The 19426-nt window shown below is 45.1% G+C and overlaps 1 protein-coding gene across 24 annotated transcripts in view; it reads left to right on the top strand.

The window, feature by feature from the left end:
* EP400 (E1A binding protein p400) overlaps nucleotides 1-19102 on the top strand; it is a 110592-nt gene extending 91490 nt beyond the window's left edge. For 12 of the 24 annotated variants that reach the window (XM_070762604.1, XM_070762608.1, XM_070762586.1 and 9 more), the window contains 13 exons: nucleotides 511-567; nucleotides 2507-2585; nucleotides 3563-3781; nucleotides 4696-4741; nucleotides 4848-4981; nucleotides 6775-6982; nucleotides 7781-7956; nucleotides 8137-8343; nucleotides 10224-10413; nucleotides 10661-10797; nucleotides 11907-12053; nucleotides 15005-15082; nucleotides 16392-17865. In XM_070762604.1, coding sequence (XP_070618705.1) covers nucleotides 511-567; nucleotides 2507-2585; nucleotides 3563-3781; nucleotides 4696-4741; nucleotides 4848-4981; nucleotides 6775-6982; nucleotides 7781-7956; nucleotides 8137-8343; nucleotides 10224-10413; nucleotides 10661-10797; nucleotides 11907-12053; nucleotides 15005-15082; nucleotides 16392-16661 — 1948 coding nt within the window. In that variant the 3' untranslated portion in view covers nucleotides 16662-17865. Of the gene's footprint in view, nucleotides 1-510; nucleotides 568-2506; nucleotides 2586-3562; nucleotides 3782-4695; nucleotides 4742-4847; nucleotides 4982-6774; nucleotides 6983-7780; nucleotides 7957-8136; nucleotides 8344-10223; nucleotides 10414-10660; nucleotides 10798-11906; nucleotides 12054-15004; nucleotides 15083-16391 lie in introns of all 24 variants that reach the window. The other 12 variants (XM_070762611.1, XM_070762593.1, XM_070762594.1 and 9 more) reach the window with 9 other exon arrangements.
* The last annotated feature ends 324 nt before the right edge of the window (nucleotides 19103-19426 follow it).

Genomic DNA, 19426 nt, shown 5'->3' on the forward strand with positions numbered 1-19426 from the left:
TATAAGTTTAAATGCTATTGCTATAAAGAATGTCTTGTGAACAAAAGGTGAAGGCCCTGGAAATGTCCCTGGTGTCAATTTGAGCCTCTGATTTGTGCGCCTAAACCGATTCCTTCATTTCTAATTTGGATTTGCATCTAACCATATTTTTTGGAGTATGAGATGCACACACACAACCCCCCCCCCCCCCAAAAAAAAAAGAGAGGTGGAAATGTTGGTGCATCTTATACACCAAATACAGCCATTTTTGGCCTCCCGAAGCCCTGCTCCCCTGGGTCCAATATTTTTTGGGAAATAGGCCTGTTTTTCACAAAAATGGGGCACGCAGAAGGTTTGGGAGGCCTGGAGAGTGTTCCCGGGGACTTGGGGAGGGCAAAAAAAAATAATGTTTTTCTTACTTACCTGTTTGAAATCTTGGTCTGTCTTCTAGTCCAAAAAATACTGTAATTTCACGTGGCATTTTTAAATTGCCTTCCAACTAACGGCTATCTTTTTTGGCATTTATTTCAGGCTTGGCATGAATCCTTTCCAGAAAAACCCTAAACACACTTCCGTCCTTGCGGAAAGGTAAGAACTGGCAAGAGAAGGTGAAAAAAAAGACATGTGACAGAGAGCAGGAATCACCCCATCTGGCAACTTTACAACTTGTAGACTTCAACTCCCAGAATTTCTCAGCCAGCCGTGCGGAATTCTGGGAGTTGAAGTCCACAAGTCATAAAGTTGTCAAGTTTGGAGACACACACTGGATCTAGAGTTTAGGGTATTCGCTCCAACACTGTGTTATGTTAGTGATGTGTTACATGAGTTTGTATATAACCATCAAGGTTTAATTTAACTGCTTTGTGCCTATTTGTGTTTGTTTCCAAATGTAAAATAATGCACTTGGGGAAAAGGAATCCTCAATCTGAGTATTGCATTGGCAGTTCTGTGTTAGCAAAAACTTCAGAAGAGAAGGATTTAGGGGTAGTGATTTCTGACAGTCTCAAAATGGGTGAGCAGTGTGGTCGGGCAGTAGGAAAAGCAAGTAGGATGCTTAGCTGCATAGCTAGAGGTATAACAAGCAGGAAGAGGGAGATTGTGATCCCCTTATATAGAGCGCTGGTGAGACCACATTTGGAATACTGTGTTCAGATCTGGAGACCTCACCTACAAAAAGATATTGACAAAATTGAACAGGTCCAAAGACGGGCTACAAGAATGGTGGAAGGTCTTAAGCATAAAACGTATCAGGAAAGACTTAATGAACTCCATCTGTATAGTCTGGAGGACAGAAGGAAAAGGGGGGACATGATCGAAACATTTAAATATGTCAAAGGGTTAAATAAGGTTCAGGAGGGAAGTGTTTTTAATAGGAAAGTGAACACAAGAACAAGGGGACACAATCTGAAGCGCAACGTGAGAAAATATTATTTCACTGAAAGAGTAGTAGATCCTTGGAACAAACTTCCAGCAGATGTGGTTGGTAAATCCACAGTAACTGAATTTAAACGTGCCTGGAATAAACAGATCCATCCTAAGATAAAATACAGGAAATAGCATAAGGGCAGACTAGATGGACCATGAGGTCTTTTTCTGCCGTCAGTCTTCTATGTTTCTATGTTTTGTTTTTCCTACCTTTCATTCATTTACCTGTTTGCTCATTTGCATCACCTTTCTGTGCCTCCTATTTAACCGAAGCGGCTTTACTTATTACCCTATCCTCTTGATGGCGAATCTATGGAGCCATATCTTCTGGCCAGTGAGCTTTTGCCCTAGCTCAGATCCAGCACGCTTATGTGCCCCAGCCAGCTGGTTTTCAGCTTGCACAGAGTCTCTGGGAGGGCATTTTCGGCCTTGGGGGGACGGGGAGAACTATTTTCACCCTCCCCAGGATCCAAGAGCCTACCATGCTCACCGGAAGTCAGGAAACAGGGAACCACGGGTGGTTGTAGGTGCAGGCGGGGCCAGGGCAGCATGGGAGTGTCACACACTCATGGGAATGGAAGTGGGGCATATGCATTGAAGGACTACCAAAATTTTCACTACCACACTGTGGGCATCGCTTATGCAGGATGCCCTGCATTTTCTTTCAATTCAATTCAATTCAATTTATTAGATTTGTATGCCACCCCTCTCCGAAGACGGGGCAGCTCACAACAATGATAAAAACAATATTATAATGGCACAAATCTAATATTAAAAATAACTAAAAACCCTATAATAATTAAAAAACCAAACAGCACATATATACCAAACATAAATTATAACAACATTCAACATCTGTCAGTGCAAATTGGATGCTCTGGGGTGCAGCTCCATTTTCACTACCCCACTGTCCCGCCCCCCCCCCCCCGCCCCCCTCATCCAGGCAGTAGCCCACCCTTGGGTATATGTGGCATTAAATTATGGGTGGGCACGCCCGCAGATGTGATAGCATACATGCATACGTTTTTGGCACCCGAGGGGAAAAAAAGGTTTGCTGTCATGGCCCTAGCTATTAGCTATCTATTTTTTTCTCTAATTCTAGCGGCATCAACTATGATAAGCCACTGCCTCCAATTCAAGTTGCATCTCTCAGAGCAGAGCGCATTGCAAAAGAAAAGAAGGTAGGTCGAAAGATAAAGAAAGAACAAAAGAGGCGGGGGTAGAAGGAAGGAAGGAAGAAAAGAATGAAGGAAGAGAAAGAAAGAAGGAAAGAAAGAAAGAGAGAGAGAAAGAAAGAAGGAAAGAAAGAAGGAAAGAAAGAAAGAAAGAAATTGTGTTTTTAATTATTGAGCCTATTTGCTGATCATGCTAAGTTGTAAGACTGCCTTCGGGAGAAATACATCTGTAAGCAGGCTGCGTGACTGAGCCAGTGACCAGGAGACAGTAAGTTCTAGTCACATGTTAGGCATAAAATCCAGATAGATGACTTTGGCCCAGTCACTCTCTTTCTCTCTCTCTCTCTCTCCACCTCACAGGGTTGTTGTTGTAGAGACTTCCAATGTTGGGGCATTCACAACTTCTGGAGGCAAGCTGTTCCACTGATCAGAACGGTTGATCAGTGGAACAGCTTATCTCCAGAAGTTGTGAATGCCCCAATATTGGAAGTTTTTAAGCAGATGTTGGATAACCATCTGTCTGAAGTAGTGTAGGGTTTCCTGCCTAAGCAGGGGGTTGGACTAGATGACTTCCAAGGTCCCTTCCAACTCTGCTGTTGTTTTATTATTATTATTGTTATTATTATTAGAAAATGAATAAGGCAAATTAGGCATATTCGCTGCCTTCAATTCCTTACAAAGTAATAGAAGCAGGGAAAATATCTAATCAATAAGAAGTGGTAAGATTGATTCAAGGGAAGGAGAACCCATTCCTTTGTAACACTGATGCTAGAAAGCTAGTTGGGTCTTGAAAGGCCTGCAAGAAAGCTACCAAGGACCCACATTAACTAGGCAACTGGAGGCGAGTCCCCCTCTCTCAGCCCTAGAGAAAAGGAAGCAGGATCAAACTGCAAGAAAACGGCAAGGACCCCCGAGGGAGGACACCCCCTTCCCCCCAAGCGAAAGCCCCGCTGTCAACTCTTTGCCTGTCTTCTTCTTTCCAGGCTCTGGCAGAACAGCAGCGAGCTCAACAACAAGCCGCCCCACAACAACAGCAGCAGCAGCAGCAACAGCAGCAGCAACAGCCGGCCGGACAGCAAACCGCTCAGCCATTGGCGGGGCAGCAAGCACAGTCTCAGCCCCAGGCGCAAGGCCAGGGCATCCAGCAGCCTCAAGGTGGGCTGCAGACGGCCGCGACCACGGTGGCAAACACAGCTGTGTTGGTAAGACCCTTTTGCGGGCTTGCAAAGAGGCCGGGAAAAGCTCTCTGCAGGCAACCCAACAGGGGCCACAAAGCAACAACCGGATTTTGTGCATGGCTTTGGGACAATTCCTTTCCCTTGGTTACCTCTCAGAGTTAGGAGAGAGGAAGATCCATGCTAAATAGTGTCGTGGGTGAGGAAACCAGGAGACGGTGAGTTCTAGGCCTGAAAGCCAGCTGGGTGACTGCGAATTATAGTCCCACCTTAGCTAGGATGAACACTGAGGAAGTCCACTATCCTGCTTAAAGGATCGGCTTCAAGTTGTGGGCCTGAAGGAGTTAATACTTAATAAGTTAATAAGCCATTAGGCTCATTAATTTGAGGACCCAGATTGTCGAGAGCAAGAGGCTGACTTGGTAAACTGCTTAGAGAGGGCTGGAAAGCAGTGTGGAGCGGGATATGTCTAAGGGCTATTGCCCTACTTTCCTTCCCTTCCTCCCTCCCTCCCTCTCTCCCTCTGTTCCCTCCCTCCCTCCTTCCTTCCTCCCTCCCTCCCTCCTTCCTCCCTTCCACACTTCCTTCCTTTCTTTCCTTTCTCCCTCCCTCCCTCCCTGCCTCTCCTTCCTTCCTTCTATGGTGCGCAGTGTTAGAATGCAGCATTGTAGCTTAACTCTGCCAACTGCCAGGTGTTCAATCCTCACCGGCTCAAGATTAACTCAGCCTTCCATCCTTCGAGGAGGGTAAAATGAAGGCCCAGATTGTTGGTGGCAATACAGCTGATTCTGTAAACCACTTAGAGAGGGATGCCGAGCACTGTGAAGTGGTATATAAATCTTAAGTGCTACTGCTATTAATGCTGGAAGACATCCTGGAAGGGATCAGGAGGGTCTCTGCCTGGTTCCTCTCGTACCAATGTCGATACCTTCTCTCTCCAGGCTGGCACCATGAAACCCACAGTGACTGGGACCAACATACAGACAGGTATATCTGGCCCATCCTTGCAAAGAGGGAAAACAGCAAAATAAATCCCCCCCCCCCATTATTTCTACTCCACCTGCAACCCGAGTGACTTTGCCTTTGCTTCCAGCCACCGTGAGCGTCAACACCATAACTGGGGTCCCTGCGACGACATTTCAACCCATCAACAAGCGGTTGGCTTCACCCATTATTCCCGGGACGCTGGCGGTGAGTGGCCGTTCCTCGGAGCAGAAAACTAAGACGGTGAATTTTGCAATAATAATAATAATAATAATAGTAATAATAATGATAGTTATAATGATGATGATGATGATGATGATAAAATTATAATAATAGCCACCTTGTATTAAAATGTGGGTGGGCAGCCTTTGGAGAAGAATAGATAGGATTGGAAGTATTAGGCTCATTACATAGACATCGAGATATTCAGGCTGGGTTTGACATTTTTATCCACTGATTGAGTCCTTCCCAAGGACTTGGGATAGGCAGATGTGGATGTGTTAAAAGATATAATCATTGCCTATGTTTAAATGCCTTCTTCTTCTTCTTCTTCTTCTTCTTCTTCTTCTTCTTCTTCTTCTTCTTCTTCTTCTTCTTCTTCTCCTTCTTCTTTCTCCTCCTCCTCCTCTTCCTCCTCCTTTTTCTCCTCCTCCTTCTTTTTCTTCTTCTTCTCCTCCTCTCCTTCTCCTTCCTCCTCCTCCTCCTGCTCCTCCACCTCCTACTACTACTACTTCTCATCCTCCTCCTCTTTCTCCTTCTCCTTCATTCTCTTCCCCCCCCCTGCTCCTGTTCCTTTCCCCCTCTTCCTTCTCCTCCATCTCCACCTCCTCCTTGCCTTTAAAATTTCTTCTGATGATACAGTGAGAACCTGACTTCTATCTCTGCGTTCTCTAAATGGATCTGTCCTAGATATTATTCCCATTCGGTCCATGAAGTTCGCATTGGCAAAGCTGTACTGGCAACAGGGAGAGAAATATTATGGTCTTCTCAGAGAACTACTGTTTTCTTAAAAGCCTCATGATAGTCGTTCCTTTTGAGAGCAGAAAGTGGTCTATATATCTAAAAGGCCATTGATTTTTATTTGCTATTTCTGCTGGGTGAAATATGAGGTTAAAAGAACGTTTGCTGAACATTGAACATTAAGAAACTAGATTTTCTAGGTTTGAGTTAGAAATGGGCTTTGAGAAAGATCTTTTTTTTGCACTCTCCCTCTTTTTTTCTTTCTTCTTTTCCTCCTCTTCCTTTCTTCTATTCGTCCTCTTCATTCTCCTTCTCTTCCTTCTTCTTCCCCTTCTTCCTCGTTTGCTGTGGCTGCTGCTCTTCCTCCTCCTCATTATTACTATCACTACAGTCATAATACAAGCCTGTATTAAATAACTGGGCCCGTTTCAAAGGCTGGGCAAGGCTACATTTGGAGTATAAGATGCATCCAGATTTTCACCCTCTTTTTTGGGGAAAAATGTGTGACTTACACTCTGAAAAATACGGTACATGGTATAGGATAGGTAGGAAAGAAGGGTGGAAAAGTTTAAAGGAAGTATGGGGCCCCCTTCTTCCCTCGAAGAATAGCAGATTCACAGATCTGACAACTGCATTGATCTAAAGACATTTATTTATTTATTTATTTATTCATTCATTCATTCATTCATTCATTCATTCATTCATTTATGAGATTTGTATGCTGCCCCTCTCCGTAGACTCGGGGCGGCTCACAGCAATAATAAACAATTATTACGTTATTATTCTTAACTGACATCCTGCCCTTCTAAGATTGGCACCCTTCCGTTACAAACCATGATGCGTTGTAGCTTCACAAGGGACGATGTTGCGCCGTTGAATGAAGTTACCAAATCGTTACAGATGTGGCTGAAGATGCTCGAGAGAGAGAGACAGGGAAGATTCCAGGGGGGAAAAACTCAGCTACAAATGCAGATTTTCATCTAGCTGACCGGCATCGCAGCTCTCACAATTCAGTTCCGGCTAGGAGAATTTAGCCGCAAATCCGCCAACCTTCCCATTTCTCTTCTTCCTTTCAGACGTCGGGAGCAGGAACCACCACAGCTCAGGTGGTCCATTCCCAGCAGAGAGCCACCGGCACGTCAGCCGCCTCCACCGAACTGGTCACCCTCACGTCTACGCCCGGAGTTCGAGCGGTCACTTCTGTGACTGCCTCAGCTGTGGTGACCACTAACCTGACTCCAGTCCAGACCCAACCGAGGTCTTTGGTCACTCCGGTGACACCAGGTAAAACCTCTGGGGGCTTGATAATGATAATAATAATAATAATAATAATAATAATAATAATAATAATAATAATAATAATAATAATACTACACTACATCACGCAGTCTTAGGTGCTTGGGAAGTGCTCAACTGGTGATGAAATACGAAATCCAGCATAGTGATCTCGTTTGCCATGTTGTATTGACATAATAATAATAATAATAATAATAATAATAATAATAACAATAATAACAATAATAATAATAATTTATTAGGTTTGTATGCCGAGGACTCAACAATAATAACAATACAATGCAAATACAAATCTAATGTTAAGAAAAAAACTAAGTTAAAAACTTATCATCCTTGAGAGTAGCATTTTTTCAACCTCAGGCGCTTTTTCATGGGGGAAGGTGTCTCAACTCCCCCATGCCTGGCGATAAAGGTGGGTCTTGAGTAGTTTGCGAAAGACAAGGAGGGTGGGGGCAGTTCTAATCTCTGGGGGGAGTTGATTCCGGAGGGTCAGGGCCGCCACAGAGAAGACTCTTCCCCTGGGGCCCGCCAAATGACATTGTTTGGTCGACAGGACCCAGAGAAGGCCAACACTGTGGGACCTTATCGGTCGCTGAGTTTCGTGCGGTAGCAGGCGGTTCCGGAGGTACTCTGGTCCAATGCAATGTAGGGCTTGAAAGGTCGCTGGGATTCGTGAGGTAGCAGGCAGTTCCTGCAGGCAGCTGGCAGTCAGCAGACGTAGCCTGCAGTACTGCACTCTAACCACTGCACCACCGTGTCTCATGATTCTTTTTCTCCCCCCTCCAGCTGCTGCAGCCAGTGTGCAACTCTCGGGAAAGACCATCCCTCAAAATCACTTCCAGCTGCTACGCCAACAACAGCAGCAGCAGCAAGCAACGGCGCAGGTCCAAGTCCCCCAGATCCAGACCCCAGGCCAGACCCCATCACAACCTCAGATTAAGACGGTCGGCAAGATCTCCCAGGTGAGGGAGAGGAGGGTCTCTGCCTCTGTGGTTCGGAAGCAGCTGGGCGGCCCCTCCCTCTCTCCCACTTTCTTTCCAAAGAAAGCCACTTATCCCAGGGGATTCCTCTACCGGGCTCGGGGAAACCGTAGCAGAAGTAGGAATTTACGTTCTTTGGGGGCCTTGGCTTCCCCCAACCAGGAGCAGCTGATCAAGTTCCAGAAGCAGAAGATGCAAGCAACGCAACAACAATCCTCCCAGGCCCAGGGAGCCTCCGGAGCACAACAACAGGCAGCCCAGGTCCAGGTGCAGCAGCAACCCACGCAGCAGCTGACAGCGGTAGCGGCCTCCAGGCCAGGCGCGGTCCTTGCTGGCACCACAGTCACTGGACTCCAAGTAGCCCGGTTGGTGAGTGACCGCTTGAGCTTCCCAGGGTGCCTCCCAAGGACAATCCCATCTGTCCGTCCATTACCCTGGGGGGAGGGGGGAGCTTCTGCCCCTCTCCGAGAGGGTCCGCAACCTGGGAGTCTTCCTTGATCCACAGCTGAGCTTAGAACGGCATCTCTCAGCTGTAGCAAGGGAGACGTTTGCACAGGTTCACCTAATTATTATTTATCTATCTATCTATCTATCTATCTATCTATCTATCTATCTATCTATCTATCTATCTATCTATCTATCTATCTATCTATCTATCTATCTATCTATCTAATTTATTGGATTTGTATGCCGCCCCTCTCTGCAGACTCGGGGCAGCTAACAACAGTAATAAAACAGTATATGATAATAATCCAATACTAAAAACAGTTAAAAACCCATTATTATAAAAACCAAACATACATACAGACATACCATGCATAAAATTGTAAAGGCCTAGGGGGAAAGGGTATCTCAATTCCCCCATGCCTGGCGGCAGAGGTGGGTCTTAAGCAGCTCACGAAAGGCAAGGAGGATGGGGGCAATTCTAATCTCTGGGGGGAGTTGGTTCCAGAGGGCCAGGGCCGCCACAGAGAAGGCTCTGCCCCTGGGTCCCGCCAGCAGCATTGTTTGGTTGACGGGACCCGGAGAAGATCCACTCTGTGGGACCTAACTGGTCGCTGGGATTCGTGCAGCAGAAGGCGGTCCCTGAGGTAATCTGGTCCGGTGCCATGAAGGGCTTTATAGGTCATAACCAACACTTTGAATTGTGACCGAAAACTGATCGGCAACCAATGCAGACTTGTATGCTGCCCCTCTCTGGGGACCCGGGGCGGCTCACAACATACAATGCAAAAACAATACACATCCAAATCGAATCCCATTAACTTAAAACACAGCCAATATACTCAATCATATCCACACATAACATTTAATGGTCAGGAAGGGGGGGCATATACTAGTTGCCCCATGCCTGGTGACATAGATGGGTCTTAAGGCTCTTGCAGAAGGCGAGAATGGTGGGGGCATTACGAATCTCTGGAGGGAGCTGATTCCAGAGGACCGGGGCCGCCACAGAGAAGGCTCTTCTCCTAGACCCTGCCAAATGACATTGTTACAGCCTTATTTGGCTAGGGAGTCCTCGACTTACAACCTTACCACTACTGTAACACTCTCTACATGGGGCTATTTTTGAAGAGTGTTCGGAAACTTCAGATCGTGCAGAATGCAGCTACGAGAGCAATCATGGGCTTCCCCAGGTATGCCCATGTTACACCAACACTCCGCAGTCTGCATTGGTTGCCGATCAGTTTCCGGTCACAATTTAAAATGTTGGTTATGACCTATAAAGCCCTTCATGGCATCGGACCAGACTATCTCCGAGACCGCTTTCTGCCGCACGAATCCCAGCGACCGGTTAGGTCCCACAGAGTTGGCCTTCTGCGGGTCTCGTCGACAAAACAATGTCGTCTGGCGGGGCCCAGGGGAAGAGCCTTCTCTGTGGCGGCCCCGACCCTCTGGAATCAACTCCCACCCGAAGATTAGGATTGCCCCCACCCTCCTTGCCTTTCGCAAAGTCTTCAAAACCTACCTCTGCCGTCAGGCATGGGGAAATTGATTCCCCTGGGCCGTTTCCCGTTTTACGCAAGGTTTGAGTATGATTGTTTTTTTATAGTAAGGGTTTTAAATTGCTTTTTATTGTTGGATTTGTACTGTGCTTTGTGTTGTGAACCGCTTCGAGTCTCCGGAGAGGGGCGGCATACAAATCTAATAAATGAATGAATGAATGAACGAACGAACGAACGAACGAACGAATGAATGAATGAATGAAAATAAATAAAATAAAATAATCCCGATTCCTTCCTGCTTAGACGCGTGTAGCTGCTTCTCAGCTCCAAGCCCAAAGCCAGATCCAAGGCCAGACGCCTCAAGCAGCCCAAGTGGCTTTGGCCAAGCCGCCTGTGATGTCCGTCCCAGTGGTGTCCTCGGCGGGGGTGACCGCCCTGCCCGTTACCGTCTCCGGAATCAGCGTGGCGATTGGGCAGCCGCAGAAAGCAGCAGGTATTTTAAAAAAAAGGATTTGGGTGGAAAACGGGGCTAGGATGTATTTAGTTTAGCTGAATCGTTTGTTCGTCCATTTTCTGTAGCTGCCCAGTCAATGAATCTGGGTGGCTTGCAAGTCAAAAATGAAAGACAGAGACAGGTAATCCTTGACTTGTAACTGCTCATTTAGTGTCTTTAGTTCAAAATTAAAACGGCCTTGAAACAAGTGGCTAATTGTGAAATCCGTTCTTTGTAATCCGAGCAGGAGGGCAGGCAGTGATGGCTCAGCCGCTCCATGTTCAACAGTTTTTGAAGGTGAAACAAGCTCAGCACCACCAGGCGGCCCAACAGAAGGTCATCCAGCCACAGGTTGCCCAAGGACAGGCAGGTGTTCAACAGAAGGTCAGTCTCCCTCCTCAGAGTCTTTTTCCTTCCCACACTGATGATGTTACCTAGTTGGGCAATGAAATGTCTGCAAGGAAATCGCCAAGCTCAGAGAGCACCAAGGGCCCCACAGTCCTCCTTCCTTCCTTCCTTCCTTCCTTCCTTCCTTCCTTCCTTCCTTCCTTCCTTCCTTCCTTCCTTCCTTCCTTCCTTCCCTCCCTCCCTCCTTCCTTCCTTTCCTCCTTCCTTCCTTCCTTCCTTTCTTCCTTCCCTCCCTCCCTCTGCAAAAAAAACCCCAAGCTCAGAAATCACCAATCATTACTGAAAGAGTAGTAGATGCTTGGAACAAATTTCCAGCAGATGTGGTTGGTAACTCCACAGTAACTGAATTTAAACATACCTGGGATAAACATATATCCATCCTAAGATAAAATACAGGAAATAGTATAAGGGCAGACTAGATGGACCAGGAGGTCTTTTTCTGCCGTCAATCTTCTTTTTCCAAAAACCACTGCACCACTTGAATTTACAAAGGCCACATCAGGTAGGAATCAAGAGTGGTGTGTTTCTATGTTTCTATGACCCCACAGTCCTCTCCACAATCCCTGATGGTGTTAGCTACTTGGGTAGTGAAATGTCCTCAAGGAAATTGCCAAGCACCAAGGACCCCACAGTTGTCATTGTCATCCTCTTCCTCCTCTCCATAAACCCCATTCTTCCTCCCTCCTCCCCATCCTCCTCTATATAAGGGTTCTTTTAGATTTAATCATCAGAAACCACATTCCGTGGAGAACCCAATTGACGTTACTAGGGGAAGATGTCTGATTGGAGGTCCCCTTGGTCATTTCTGGGTCACGATGGAGCAGAGCTGTTCTCCTGAAGGTCCACCGGTGTCAGAAGTGGCAGATTCATCCGCCTCTTAATTTCTTCTCGATGATTTGCCTTTCGGCCAAGACAAAACACAGATCACCACCTGCTTTCTCCCCTCTCCCTATTCTCCTGGAAAGGCAGACGAGTTGACCTTCCCAGCCACTTAAGGGCCTCAAACCCAGCTCCTTCCAGGTCCAGTCTAGACTGACAGCAATCATTACCCTCCCTTCCGGGATGGTCACCAGATCAATTCCCAGCAGGTCACTGTCCAGACCCAGCAGCCAGCATCTCAGCAGCAGAAAGTCTACACCACCCAGCCGGCCATCAAAGCCCAATTCCTACCATCGCCGATTTCTCAGCCCCAGAAGACAGGCGGGGCACAGCAGGTCCAGACCCAAATACAGGTAAAGGGGCACCCCTGTTTCATTCCATTCCTGGAGGTGGGTGGGAAGGAGGAAACCATGGAAACCTATTGTGGTCTGCCAGCAACAGCAGATTCAGACAATGAGGTGGTGGAGGAGGAACATGGCTCAGTCCTGGAGTCTGGGTAAGGCTCTGATGAGTCCTCTACATCAGAGGCAGAAATAGGGCCAGGGCTGTCTGACAGTTATCAGCTGCCTTTGGAGTCAGACAGCAGTGAGGCAGAAGAATAGCTGGAGCCTGTTCCCAGTAAGTGCATGGACAGAGCTGCAAGATGAAGGGAACAGCTAAGGAACAAGGGTCGACTTGGGAGTAAGGCCACAGTTGGACAATGAATGTCCCCTCCCATAGGGAATAAGAGAAGAGCGAAAGGCAAGGGGAGTTTGCAGGAGACAGTTCACTTAATTGCTTTGTGAATCTCAGACTCTTTGCCAAGTTTTGAAGATATCAACCTATCAGCTCTCCAAGCCAGATAAGGTCTGTGACTGTAAATTTACCCTTGAAAGACTTTACTGGTTGTGAATGAGAAAAAGGCGAAAGATTTATACGATCTGAAGAGAAGCCAGAATTAGAAGAATTCACAGTAACTTAATAAAAATAAGTTTTTGTCGGGACAAGGAGTCTGCTTTGTGGTTTAGGGAATCCTAGGTTAGAATTGAAACCTTCCACTTGGACTCTTCACTGCTTTCTCAACATTTCCATCTAACCTCAAATTGGTGCAGGCAGTCTTTCGACTTAACAACCGCAGTTTAGCTCGCAATTATTGGTTGTGATGTTGTGTAGCACACCGTTGTGTGTAAATGCCCATTTTGCATAAATGTCCCATTTTTTTGTGGCAGTTGTAAAGTGAACGCTGTGGTCATATTGTCAACCCATTATTTGCTGCAGGTTCTTTTTTAACTATTTATTTTATATAAACTGTTTCCTTAACATACATTAATACTTTATAAACTGCATATTGTCTGGGTGTATTTGCTTTACATAATAGTATATTATATTATAACATATTAAAACATAAACCATACATAATAGTATTTTCCCAATTTCTAATTTCTGCTTCTGTTATCTAACCATGTTTGAAAGTATTCTTTATCTTTTTTATCTTTTATCCTCAATTTCAACCCACCCATTTCTGCACAATCGAGTATTTTTTAATTAGAAGATGCATTGGCCTTTGCCATTCCACTGGAATATTTCAGAGACGTGGAGAGGGGGGATGTTGCTGGGGTAACATACCAGGGATAGGCTGGCTCTTCTATGACATGTGGACTTCAACTCCCAGAATTCCTGAGCTAGCATGATTGGCTCAGGAATTCTGGGAGCTGAGGTCCACAAGTCATAGAAGAGCCAACTTTGCCTACCCCTGCTCCATACTAACCTACCCAGACGTCTTGCTCTCGGGAATCCAGAGCATGATAACCATGGTCTTTCGAGACTGAAGGATGCCAACTCAGAAGATTAATTTTAAAAAATGATACAGTTTTTTTAAAAAAATCAAAACCTGGAAACCAGAACCAAATACTGTTTATTCTCTGAAAAGTCATATGTTGGGGTCACGTGGTTGCAAACAGTTGTAAAGACGGGTCAGTTGCTAAGTGCCCAAAATTATTATTATTATTATTTATTGGATTTGTATGCCGCCCCTCTCCGGAGACTCGGGGCGGCTAACAGCAATAATAAAACAGCATATAATAATAATCCAATACTAAAAACAGTTAAAAACCCATTATTATAAAAACCAAACATACATACAGACATACCATGCATAAAATTGTAAAGGCCTAGGGGGAAAGAGTATCTCAATTCCCCCATGCCTGGCGGCAGAGGTGGGTTTTAAGCAGCTTAGGAAAGGCAAGGAGGGTGGGGGCAATTCTAATCTCTGGGGGGAGTTGGTTCCAGAGGGCCGGGGCCGCCACAGAGAAGGCTCTTCCCCTGGGTCCCGCCAAGCGACATTGTTTAGTTGACGGGACCCGGAGAAGACCCACTCTGTGGGACCTAATTGGTCGCTGGGATTCGTGCAGCAAAAGGCGGTCCCTGAGATAATCTGGTCACGTGGCTCTTTTTGGGGAGAAAGGGTGGCCATCAGAACTTCAGTCCCCTTTTTCGGGGACTTTGAACAGGCACTAAACAACCAGTCGTAAGTCAAGGACTACCTGTAAGGACCCACGGGCCAGGTCAGCACGCAAAATTGATAGAAGGCAAGGTCTAATAAACATTGGCTCGGCTTGGCTCAGCTCAGCTCAGGACAAACCCACCTGCTGGAGGTTGTTGAATTTGTGCACCCTCCAACCCCACCCTCACCCTTCCTTTTAAAAAAAAACTGACATAAAATAGACAAAACATAACACATAACATAAAAAGGAGCTACAGTTGCTCCACTCAGTATTGAAGTCATCTTAGTACAGAAAGGAAAATAATAATTATAGTTTAGATCAATTCAGAAAAGTATACATTTCTGTAAAATATCTTTATATAAACTATTCTATAGCTAATAAATTTAACTATTAAACTCTATACTTCAACATCTTCAAACATTCCTTTTATTCCACCAACAATAAACCTTTTGCCAAGTTTTATAAAATTCTGTTTCCACTTGGATTATTCAACCGCCTCATCATCATATCTAATTCTGCGCATTCCATAATCTTACTAAAAACCTCTTCGTCCTTGGGAATTTCCATATCTTTCCATTGTTGTGCAAAAGCAATCCTTGCGGCTACTAAAATATGAATTATTAAATAATATATTTCTTTTTTATATTTATCATTTGTAATACCTAATAAAAATAATTCTGGAGTCTTCTTAATTTCTTGTTCTGTTATTTCTCTTAGCCATCTTTCCACCTTATTCCAATAATTCTTTGCTTTCGGACACGTCCACCATAAGTGAAAATATGTACCGATTTCTCACCCTTCCTAATACCTTGTTCTTAAAGGTGGCCAAGATCCCACAGGTGGTCTCCCAACAAGCAGCGGTGGCTAACATCCAGCAGGTGGTTTCGGTTTCCCAACAGGTAGGGTTTCCTAGAACCCGTTGTCTCTTTCAGGTGTGCCCAATGGCTTTGCTGCAACCAAAACACACCCCAAGTATCTACATTTAGGCAAGAAAAATAAAATGCACCAGTATAGTCTATGCGGTACCTCGCTCAATAGTAGTAACTGTGAGAGGGATCTTGGAGTCCTAGTGGACAATCATTTAAATATGGGCCAGCGATGTGCTGCAGATGCTCCAAGTCTGCAGAGGGGGGCGGCATACAAATCTAATAGATAGATAGACAGACAGACAGACAGACAGACAGACAGACAGACAGACAGACAGACAGACAGACAACATAGTCCTAGGCCGCATTAAGAGAGGGATAGTATCAAGATCACGTGAAGTGTTAATACCACTTTAATAATGCCTTGGTATAAGGCCACACTTGGAATATTGCATCTAGTTTTGGTTGCCATGATATAAAAAAGATTCTAGAAAGATTGCAGAGAAGAGCAACAAAGATGATTAGGGGACTGGAGGCTAAAACATATGAAGAACGGTTGCAGGAACTGGGCATGGCTAGTTCAATGAAAAGAAGGACCAGGGGAGACAGGATAGCAGTCTTCCAATATCTCAGGGATTGCCACAAAGAAGAGGGAGTCAACCTATTCTCCAAAGCACCTGAAGGCAGAACAAAAAGCAAAGGGTGGAAAATAATCAAGGAGAGAAGCAACTTAAAATTAAGGAGGAATTTCCTGATAATAGAACAACTTGCCTCCAGAAGCTGTGAATTCTCCAACAGTGGAAGTTTTAAAGGAAAGGTTAATAAGGTTCAGGAGGGAAGTGTTTTTAATAGGAAAGTGAACACAAGAACGAGGGGACACAATCTGAAGTTAGTTGGGGAAAAGATCGAAAGCAACATGAGAAAATATTTGACTGAAAGAGTAGTAGATGCTTGGAACAAACTTCCAGCAGATGTGGTTGGTAACTCCACAGTAACTGAATTTAAACATACCTGGGATAAACATATATCCATCCTAAGATAAAATACAGGAAATAGTATAAGGGCAGACTAGATGGACCATGCGGTCTTTTTCTGCCATCAATCTTCTATGTTTCTATGAAAGATTGGACAACCGTTTGTCTAAAATAGTATAGGATTTCTTGTCTAAGTAGAATCATACAATCATAGAGTTGGAAGGGACCTCTGGGGTCATCAGCTGCTCAATGCAGGATTCATCAATTATTCTATTATTATTCTATTTCTCCGAATTATCTTAGCTTGTAGGGAAAAGAAGCTTCCCTCTGTACTCACCTGACTTCTCTTTGCTCTCCCTCCCCACCAGGTTCAAGCTCAACCCCAAACGGTCACCTTGTCCCAGACCACAGCGGGCCAACACCAAGTCCAGGTCATCCCAGCCACCACCAGCACGGCTCAAGTCGTTCCCCAGAAACTGATCCAACAGCAAGTGGTCACCACCGCCTCCCCCCAGATCCAAGCCTCGGTTGTACCGAACCCTGCCCAGGCGCCCGCCCCGCCCGACGGGCAGGGTCAGCAAACGAAAGTGCAGATGAGAGCGCCCGTCCGGTTAAAGGCTCCAAACAAACCCAGTTGAGTTCTTTCTACTTTTTGTGGCAGCAAACCAGGGAGAGAGAGAGAGAGAGAGAGAGGGATCTCTAGGTGGTCTCCCGTCTGGCGAGATCGGAAGGCGAGGCAGGCTCCTCTCCCGCGAAACTCCCAACCGTCTGCGGCAGAAAGGGCCGTTTCCCCTGCTCTCCTCCAGACTTCTCTGCTTCGTGGAGAGATTTTGAACCCGACGCCCAAGGAAAACGCCGTTCTTTCGAGCTCCTCCGTTAGCCCGGACCACTCGCCCACGCTCACTGCCCTTTCGGTGGAAAGACCCCCCAAACTCGCTTCTCCTGTGTTGTGGGTAGCAACGCCGGTCGATTTTGTCACCTTTCCTGTTCGAAGATGGGAAAAAAATCTTTAGATATTTTTTTTTGTGGAATGCAAAAACCGGACACTGTCTGGGCCTTGCTTGTCCAAAGGGGGGAGGGAGGGGTGGTAGGTGGGGTGGAAGGACGAAACATTTTTGTCCAAAGCAGGGGTCTTCAATTCTGGGCAACTTTAAGCCTGGTGGAATTCTGGGAGTTGAAGTCCTCCAGGTTGAAAGTTGCTGAGATTGGCCCAAAGCACTCCCTCGCTCCGTTGAGCTGAGAAATGTGAAGATTTGTAAGTATCTGTAATTATGCATCATTATATTTCAGTCACCTTTATTTTGAGGAGGGGGGAAGATTTGAGCCTTTTTTAAACAAACATTAACTTGTGGCACGTTGGTTTGGGGGTGGGGGGTGTTCAGGAGTTTTGCTCACTGTTTTGCTTAATTGTTCTTTGTGTTTGTTGTGTGTTTGTGCACGCGTGCGTGCGTGCATTCCCCCCTTTTGTACAGAGAAACAGTTTGTTTTAAGCTTCTGCCTCTCTTTTTCACAGTTTCAGATATTAAGTGTGCTAGATATGTTGGTTGGTCAGTCGGTTGGTCGGTCTTTTTTTAAGGTATTAATATTATGTGACAGTAACTGTATTTCATCGTCGTCCACCGTTCTCAGCCCCTTTTTCATGGGTGGAAGAAAAAAACCAAACCTGTTTCATTTTTTGTCCAACGTTTGTTCTTAGGGAGGGGGGGGGGTTTCCTTGCACTGAAGGAAATTTAAGTTAAATTTCAAGCGTTGGTTTTGGGCCTTTCTCTTTTATCGCCTTAAAAGTTTTAAAAGTTCAGCTGTGTTTCCATTTCAAAGGGATAGAGGAGAGATATTCAGGCCCCCCAAAAAATTCCCTATCAACACCAAAACAATAGGTATTTTTCAGATCTTTAATTGTTTATTTCCTTCTTTCTTCTTCCTTTCTTTTTTCTTCTTCCTCCTTTCTTCTTCTTTCTCCTTTTCCCTTCTCTTCCTCCTTCTCTTCCTCCTCCTCATATTCTTCTTCTTTTTCCTTCTCCTCCTCCTTCTCCCCCCATAGTAACTTAGTGGCACTCATGCCAACGCTTTGGAAAATACAAATATTTGTATTGTTCCCAAGTTGAGATCAGTGCTGGCCACGTAACTTCAGCATCTCTGCACTTTCAAACAGGCATAATTTCTTTATCCCTTTGTTGTTACTTTTTTGCTCTTCTAGCGCTATATCCTTTTTATTTTGGAGCCTTGGGTTTGTTTGTTTGTTTGTTTGTTTGTTTGTTTGTTTGTTTTTCCAAAAAAAGGGTCTGCTTTTTAAAATAAAATTTAATCAAAACACCTTTCTACATGAAGGAAGGTAGACATCGTTGAAGTTCTTTTATCCCCTAAACCCATTTCATACCATAGACTTGTATTTTATCAGTTAAGTCTCTGAGAAGGAGACGTAAGGGAGTGATATAATTCATTTGAGAAGAAGCCAAGATATTTGGGGGGAGCCGTTTGGCCCTGAGTGCCCTACACGACTGGGATCTTGGCAAATTGGGGCCCCTACCTTAAAGGATCCTCTCGCTCTCCTTCCCACCTTCCATGCAAATCTGCCAGTCAAACCTAATTTTGCTGCCAAATTTTGCGTGTGCACAAGGCTGTAGGTGTAGACTATAAATTCCTGTTCCTTAAACTTCAGTAACATTAAGCGGGTTGGGACTTCAACTCACAGAATTCCCCAGCCGAACAGCTGACTGGGGAATTGTGGGGGTTGAAGTCCCAACCCGCTTAACATTAACTAAGGTTAAAGGAACACTGCCATAAATGAACTCTGTGTGCATAAATAACATCACCAATTTTAATTTCACCGTGCTGGATTTTTGAGTATGTTTCATTTCAACGGAAAAATGTGTACGATTTCCATGTCTGATTTTCACGGAAAAATGACAATTTGGTGGTTTCCACATTTCTGATTACCCGTTCCTTACTTTCTTCCCCTGGTAAACTGACTTGTAAATACCTTTATGAAGATTAAAAATAATTTGTACTTGACTGTAGGATTGGAAGGATTTGTGTTGTATTTCACTTGAAAGTGTATTAAAAGTGTACATTTTTATAACATTCTAGTAACTGTGCGTACCCAAAGTGTGTTTTGTCTCATCTGGCCTCCTTCACTCTGACATTTAGGGAGATGGAGCCTAAAATTTTGAAAGATTTTTAATAAATCAGCCATGCCTATCAAAATAGATCTGTTCTTGCCACCTCATCCTTCTCACGGTGTAGGTTTCTCCATTGTGTTGGAACGTTTTCCAGCTTCGCAGAGTTAAGAAGGAAAAAAACCACTTCCCAACTGCAGATTTCCATATTTCCCCATCAGCTGTCATTTAATGACACCGTAATCTCTTGTGGGATGGAATCTGGGCAACTGAAGAGCATTTACTGG

This window comes from Erythrolamprus reginae, chromosome 10 (assembly GCF_031021105.1).
Source record: "Erythrolamprus reginae isolate rEryReg1 chromosome 10, rEryReg1.hap1, whole genome shotgun sequence".
NCBI lineage: Eukaryota > Metazoa > Chordata > Lepidosauria > Squamata > Dipsadidae > Erythrolamprus > Erythrolamprus reginae.